This window comes from Vulpes vulpes, chromosome 10 (assembly GCF_048418805.1).
Source record: "Vulpes vulpes isolate BD-2025 chromosome 10, VulVul3, whole genome shotgun sequence".
NCBI classification, from domain to species: domain Eukaryota; kingdom Metazoa; phylum Chordata; class Mammalia; order Carnivora; family Canidae; genus Vulpes; species Vulpes vulpes.
In genome coordinates this window covers 51715854-51724138 of record NC_132789.1, presented here as the reverse complement: position 1 = coordinate 51724138, position 8285 = coordinate 51715854, and the positions used below count along the sequence as shown (strand labels likewise).

At 41.2% G+C, this 8285-nt stretch overlaps 1 protein-coding gene across 1 annotated transcript in view; it reads right to left on the bottom strand.

The window, feature by feature from the left end:
* Window positions 1-261: 261 nt before the first annotated feature.
* The window catches only part of ATPAF1 (ATP synthase mitochondrial F1 complex assembly factor 1), a 29811-nt gene continuing 21787 nt past the window's right edge, over window positions 262-8285 (bottom strand). Inside the window, exon 9 of the mRNA XM_072724087.1 lies at window positions 262-3092. Coding sequence (XP_072580188.1) covers window positions 2898-3092 — 195 coding nt within the window. The 3' untranslated portion in view covers window positions 262-2897. The remainder of the gene's footprint in view (window positions 3093-8285) is intronic.

Sequence of the window (8285 nt, the reverse complement as noted above, 5' to 3'; positions counted from 1 at the left end):
AGAGCAGGGATCATCTTCCTCATCTTGCTGTGTCAGCACCTAACGTGGGGTGGTTGGAGTAAGTGCTTTGTGAGTGACTGCTGACTTGCCCTGAGCCGACAGCCTGCCAAGGTCATGCCAGTGGACTGGAGAGATGCAAGATTGTGTATAGCTGGCATTTTGGTTTGCAAATATTACGACTTAGTAAGCTCTAATCTACGCATGTTGAGAGATTCTCTTAAATTCAGAGTATTTAAATATAGGTACATATACAAGATAACGTTTTGGCTAAAATCCATGTCATTTATTTATTCAACAAACAACTGAGTATCTTCTATGTCCAGGCCATTTCCTTGGCACGTGGAATGAAGATAAACCCTGTCCCTCAAGGAGCTCACAGTCTAGTGGGGAAAGAAGATACATACATACATAATTATACTGTAAAGGGAGACCACTAAGGGAGGCAAGAGCAATGGAATCAATCCTAAGGTTATTTGTCCATAGGAAAGAATGATCTAATGTTTTTTTTTCCTTCAAGAACAGATAAGGCAATGGTTCGCAAAGTGTGACTAGTGATTGACCCATGTTCAGATCATCTGGAGCACATATTAAATGCAAATTCCCAGCACCACCTGAAAAGATTATGATCCAGCAGGTTTGGAGACCTGAGAATCTGCATTTTTAAAGTGCTCTATAAGTAATTCTACAGCAACTTAAAGTTTGAGAACTTGTGAGATAAAGTCTGCTCTTTAGACAGGAATGAAGAATGATCTGTAGGTCCGAAATGCTAATTTGTGTTGGTCTTTAATGAGAGGAGGGGAATTAGAAAAGAGGAAGGGTGTTGACATTTATTAATTAAGCTCTACCATAGTCTATGTATAAGCCTATCTAATTCTCACAATAATCCTATGAGGTAGCTATTATTATTATTATTATCCCCATTTTACAGATGGAGGGGAGAAACAGAGGGTTTAAGTAACTTGTTCAACATCATAGAGTTAATGAATCTCAACAGTGACATCTGAATCTAGATTCATTTAACTCTAAAGCTTGTCTACTTTCTATAACACCATGTTGCACCAGGGTACAAATTTACTGCTTATTACAATTTTCTTTCAGTTCTCTGTGAAATTGCACCAGGTAAATATAAAGAACATCCAGATGGCATTTTGATCATGTCCAATGTAACTGTCCATGTGTACATCCCTCTCTGGAAAGTGGGGATTTAGGGCAAAGCTGGGAGGAAGGAGAGGCCAATTATTATTTCTTCTCCCATCATCTTCTCACCCTCTGGTGGAGGTATTATAAAAATGTACTATGACCAAGAACTGGGTCCATCTGGAGAGAAAAGCAAAAATAAGCGTATACCCATGAAAGCAACTCCACCTGATGTCAAAGATTCCTGGGACTCAAAACATCCAGACCGAAGTTTCTTTAAAAAGGACCTGTCAGAACCAGAGGCAGGTCCAGAATTTTCATTAGGAAACAGTCCAACCTTTAAAGAAACTGTGAAAGGCTAGCAGCAATTCCAGGTTAAACACTATCTCATTCTACACACAGACTCAGAAGTACAACAAAATAGACACAGCCAAGAAAGTAATGGGAGGTCCAATCCCATTTAAAGAGCTTGGGGACAGGCCCAACCTATAAATAATCTTCCATAATAAAGAAAATACACAAACACACAAACTGCAACTACTGGTTACTTTCCCACTTACCAATTCAGTGCCAACACAAGCAGACCTTGGGCAGGAGCAGCAAAGTGGAGCACATCAGATCAAGAAAAGGAAAGGCATAGAAATGGGGGTTGACAAAAATACTGGGGGGCTCCAGGGACCTCAGATTCAGAAGGCTAGTTGTAACCACTGCCCTTTTCTATCACTGAACTTGGAACCACAGCAGTGACACTACAAACCAAAAGTGAGTTTTCAGCAATGAAGAACTAACTCTTTTCTTATTTTTGGCATTTTAACCAATTGCTGAGTCCAAAGATGAGTTCTAATCAGTTCACTGATGTACACTGGCACTAAGGGCAGCACACAGGTTAGATTTCACTGTTTAGTGTAAAAAGACCATAAGCCAGACTTTATTTTATTGCTACATTTTTCCCACACCCAATCGGAGAACATTTGCTTCTACCTACTTTTTCACATAATACTGGCATGGCTTAGAGTTGTTTAAAACAAATGAAATAAAACCAAACATGCAAATTGGGATGGATCCTCTCCTTAAAAAAGTTGTGATTCATTTACATTGCACTGATCCACCTCCTCCAAATACATAGCTTCTAATAGGCAGAGTTAGAGGGTGAGGCATAATGAACTATGGTTTAAAAGTATGCAGGCACTGTACTTGCATGTTTAACTATACCTGAAATCTACTGACCTTCCAAGCCAGACTCTGGGGACATCTAGATCAAGTCTCAATTCCGATGGCAATATCTGGCTGACCTAGAGTCTAAACAGGGTATTTTGGCCAGCCAAGAGGCAAACAGGAAGAGTATGCAAAGCCCACATCTAACTACAGCAGGCCTTCAAGCTTACTATCCTGTCACAAGTTTATCAATACGAGGAACTGAACATTTGGGAGCTGTGTGGTCAAAAGGATACATAGCACTACTACACTGTGTAAAGTCAAGTCGCCATCCTGTGGATCCTTAGCTCTCTGGTTATGGCCTCAAACACTTAAAAACGAAAGCTTAAGTATGCTGGGAGATAATTATCAGAATGTTTGGGTACCTTCACTCCTGAATATCAAGTAATAGGGCTCACCTCCATGATTACTTCTTGTAAGTACACAGGGCAACCCATCAGAGACTGCTCCTTATAGCTGCTAAGCTCCCAAAAGTTCAAGGGGGCGGGTGGGCTTTAGAAAGCTATCCAGGGCTAAGCAGACTCTGTAAGCCAACCCTTACAGCTCTAAGTCTTATCCTGGTTCTGGGCACATTTCAGTTCTGCTCCAAGTCCACTTTGTTCCAATTCAGCGATGACCGACATATATTTGAATTCATTCGGTCTGAAGTTAAAAGTCTCCACTAAGCCGTAGGTTTCCTTCCGATCAGTAGCATAGAAGAGCTGAACTTGGTTGGCAATGCACTGTGCCTCAGCAACATTCTGTAAGGAAAAAAAATAGGTCATTCCCTGCGCAGGGCCATAAAGCTCTGGGTCTGAGTCCTGCGGCAAGTGGAGGGGCCTTACCCAGGAGTCACTGCTTCCAGAAGCTCCTCTGACTCCCTGACATCCAAGTCCTGGGCACCTTACCAAATGCACTCAAATTACCCCACGCTGACCTCTACCATAGTGTGTATCATACTATATTGTATCTGTCCTTTACTTTCTCTTTTGCCTTTTTGTCTGTCCTCCCTAGGATAAATTCCTCCAAGCATGTGCTTGCTTTACGTCCCTGCATATGGTCACATCCAGTCAATGTCTGCTGAATAAAGGAACACATATGTCTGAAATTTCTCTCTTCATTTAGTTTCTTAATAACTGGTAAGTATATGTTCAAGGAAAGGGGGAGGGAGAGCAATAGGTACTCAGCTTCTAGAAGCAGTTTATGAGTCAGTACTAAGCTCTTGACTAACCAGACATACTCTTGAATAAAACCTGTTCCTGATACTACCTCAGGCAGAAAACTAGTGCTAAAGCCAGCTCTGTAGTTCTACAATTTGCCCATAAAGTCTGTGAAACTTCTCTCTTTGAGGAAAGCTAGTTTCCTTTTCCTTGAATGTAGGCTGTACTTATTTCCTTCTTCCAGATGGACCATGGTGAAATGATGGGAGAATGACTTTTGCTACTAAGTCACAAAAGACACTGTAGCTTGTATTTTGCTATCTCTCTTGAATTACTTGCACTGGGGAAAGTCAGCTGCCAAAGTTATGAGGACATTCAAGAAGACCTACAAAGAAGCTGATGTGGCAAGGAAATGAGGCTTCCTGCCAATAGCCATGAGAGTGGGGTTGGAAGTGGATCCATGAGCCCAATCAACCTTCTTCAGAGGACTATGGCTTAAGCCAACGTCTTTTTTTATTTTTAAAGATTTTATTTATTTATTCGAGAGAGAGAGAGAGAGAGAGAGAGAGAGAGGCAGAGACACAGGCAGAGGGAGAAGCAGGCTCCATGCAGGGAGCCTGACATGGGACTCAACCCGGGTCTCCAGGATCAGGCCCTGAGCTGAAGGCGGCGCTAAACCGCTAAGCCACCCGGGCTGCCCTTGAGCCAACATCTTGGCAGCAACTTCATGAGAGACTACACCAGAGCTACCCAGCTATGCTGCTCTCGAATTCCTGACCCACATAAACTGGGAGGTAATGTGTTTTTTTGTTTTAAGCCACTAAGTTTAGGAGTAACTTGCTATGCAGCTACTTCTAACTACTCTACCAGCGAAGCTCCAGGAAATAGAAGGGTCCACCTTCTCTAAATCTCAGTGACAGAGAAATGGTGCACTCTGTGTAATAGAGGGGTGTCTCAAAACCTTACAAAAGAATGTCCTCAAGTTACTATGACTTTTGCTTCCTATACATTTCACTAGTCCTAGCTGGTCAGAGGCACTTGTTCATTATCACTGTGTTCATTATGGCCAAAACCCAACCCCAAAAGATACTGGAAAATTCCCACTAAAACTATCAAAAGTATGCTATGTCAAGCCATAGAATGGAAAACAGATTTATAAATATCATTGGCTGCTTTACTTCCACTATTTCCCAGAGGGCTTTCAGGTCATTTCTTACAGAGACTCATCTCTGAAACTGGATTTTCAATCAAAAGCCTTTTTCCAAAATGCTGGCTATTTCAAATTAATAGAATTTTAGACCTAGAAGGGGCCTCAGAGATCACCCAGTCTTCATTTAATAGGCCAGGAAACCAAAGGAGATGAGGTTCAGGGCTGGGCCCAAGGTCATATGGCTAGCAAGTGGCAGACCTATGGATTCCTAGACTGGTACTCCCTCTACTTCATCTTGATACTCCTTCTGGTGAGGCAAAATAATTAAGATTGATCAAGGGCGATAACTCTATCAATTTTACCTTTCCTATACTCTAACATGGCTCAAGAGCAAGTGTACTGCCATCATTGGAGCAGATACCACTGCTTGCTGGGCCCATGAACTGTAGGGGCCTCTGACAATCAACTTTAATTTGAGGCTCCAGGATAGTGGAGGTAGGGGTAGTTTCAGCTGTATTCATTCTAGAACAGTGCTGTTCAAACTGCAGAGTTCAAGGGGCTCTGTGGAGGTGCTTCAGGTCCCTCAGCACGGTTTCAGCTGTTATAGCAGAGGATTCACATAATAAGATCTTATTTGGGGGTGCCCAGGTGGCTCAGTTGATTGTTTCTCTTGATTTGGGCTCAAGTCATGATCTAAGGGTTATGAGACTGAGCCCCACATGAGCACACTCTTTTCCTCTTCTGAGATTCTTTCCCTCTCTCCCTCCCTCTACCTCCCTACTCTGATGTTCTCTTTCTCTCAAATAAATAAATTTTTTTAAAAAAGGATTTTATTTGGATAAAGGGTTCTGACCACTAAAGACCACTAGTATAATGGGTAGGGAGACATGTGTATTTGTCTCTCATAGAAGGTTATGTTAAGCCCCCTTCCCCCAACTTAGTTCTCAACATGAAGCAGTAGTTTCCCCCCTTTCTAGGACCTGAGAAGATGAATATATTAATTCCTATGCTGCTCAGTAAGGAGGTATACTAACAACCCCGATTCCTCCCTTTTTTTTCAATCTTCATAGATCACTATCACCTTACCAAGTCCTGCCCATTTTACTCCCTGTATATTTCTGGGGTCATTCTCTATCGTTCTTACTACTCTACTTCAGGTCTCCACTCTCTCTTCCTCACACTATTGCAAATGTCTTCTATTTTTTTTTTTAAAGATTTTATTTATTTATTCATGAGAGACATGGGGAGACGGGGGTGGGGGGGAGAGAAGACAGAGAGACAGAGACACAGGCAGAGGGAGAAGCAGGCTCTATTCAGGGAGCCTGACGTGGGACTCAATCCCGGGTCTCCAGGATCAGGCCCTGGGCTGAAGGCAGCGCTAAACCTCTGAGCCACCTGGGCTGCCCTGCAAATGTCTTCTAAATGATCACACTTACCAGGCTAAAACTAAAAAGCATTTAGGAAGCAAACAATTAAGGTTAATGGCTTTGAAGTCCAACTCTTTCTAGGTCACTTCCTGTTCAAAACCCTTTCTTGTCCTCAGGATAAAGCCAAACCTCTAAACATAACCCACCAAACCACCTTTTTAATACATTAGTGATACAAAACTGTTTAGAATATCTCAAGTCATTTTATGTCTCTTAACATGTACTTCTGCTATTCCCTCTGTCTGGAACATTCTTCTTCCCCTCCCTTTCTTTATCCGGCTAAACTCCTGCTCGTCTTTGAGATTCAGCCCAGGTGTCATCTTTACAATCTCTCTTCTTCCTCTTTATGGGGTAGGGACACCTCCTGCAAGAGCATCCTAGCACTCTATCTGAGCACTGACTGCATTCCAATGAAATCATCTACTGACACAGAGGTGGAACCACATAAGGTTTTCAAATATTCTCCTAAATTTCAGCATTAAAGTTATTAGTTCAGAAGAAACCTCTAGTTTCTATATATTTCTATTCATTTGCTTTAGTGTATTTGGAAGTACTATGCCAAAGTATAAATTCATGCATGAGTAGCAAGGGATCATATATTAATTACATTTCTACGTTTCCTATCTCTGAATCATGTACCCCTGCAATAAATTCTAACATACCTAGTTAGAATTTATTCTAAGAATGAAGAAACTCACAGTCAAATTAATTTTTATAAGGCAAATGTATGTTGTTTGGTATGTTGTCCGATATTATAAGGCCAGGAAGCAAATTTTCACATTGATGAGGCCTGTGCAGCAGTTTGAGACCACTAGAGTAAGGTGGTAAAAATGCCAGAGCAGGAGGGCCTTCTGTGACCTCCAGAGTCCACTTTCATTACAGTTAGATGCTGGGTTTCGCTGAAGATCAGAAAATAAAGTTTCTGTGTTACGCCCTCCTTCCTCTGGGCCAATCCTAAACCTTGTCATTACTCGTAACTATATCCCTCCAAATCTCAATTTGAAACAGCTATACTTGGTCTATTTATTTCCTATCTTTCTAAAAAATTAATTAATTAATTAATTAATTAATTAATTAAAGTTGGGGCTTGAATTCACAACCCTGAAATCATGAGTGACCTGAGCTGAGATAAAGAGTCAAATGGAGCCATCCAGGCACCCTAGCTATTTCCTATCTTTTAAGCTCACTCTCAACTTCAAAAATCCTTTAACTCCCCCAGGACTCACAATTCTTCTGGTCCCTAACCTTCCTTATGTTTTCACTTTCCTATTTATCCAGCTTGCATTCCATGGTTGGGAATTATCAGCATTCTTCTGCACTCACCTTTAGTTTTCTGGTCCCAACTCACTTCATTAGGCCACTCACTGAACCCTAACCCCAGTTAAACCCAAATCTTAGCCCCCACCTCTCTCTGCACCTATACCCAGATAGCCATTCTCCCATTTTCCTAGATGACATGTTGACAAACACTTTCTGTAAAGGGACAGTAAATATTTTAGGTTCTATTAACCCTGCAGTCTCTGTTGCAACTTGTTAACTCTGGTGTGGACCTAAAGGAGCCATAGATAATATGTAAATAATAAGCATGGCTGTGTTCCAATAAAACTTTATTTATAGACATTGAAACTTGAATTTTGAACACTACACAGGCCATGAAATATTATTCTTCTTTAGTTCTGCTTCTCCTCCTCCAACCATTTAAAGATACAGAACTCATGGGCCTTCTAAAAGCAGATAATGGATTGAATTTGGTCCCAGGCCGTGGTTTGCTGACTCTGTCCTAGAAAATCATTTCACACCTTCTCTTTCTATTCCACTCAATTATCCAACACTTATTCCTCCATCTTCACTCTCAGCTGATGGCCTTCCACTAAGATAAAGTCTTAGCCTTCTCACTAAGCAATCTGGAGAGAACTTCTACAAGATACCACCATCTCTATCTATTTAAACTGTATTTGTGTCCTTATATTTTTGGCTTCTCTCCTATTGTTATATTTCTGGCAAAGATCGATCCCTCATTTCCAGGCTTAACCATTCAAAAATACTTCAAAAATTCTCTCCTCTTTCTCCCGCATTATCAGTATTTCTCTCTCTACTGAATCTTTCCATCTGCATACAAATATGTTCTTTCTCTCATATTTAAAACAAAACAAAAAAACATTTTTGTCCCTACTTGTCTTTCTCCAGCTACTGCCCCATTCTCTCTTTCCTTTCACA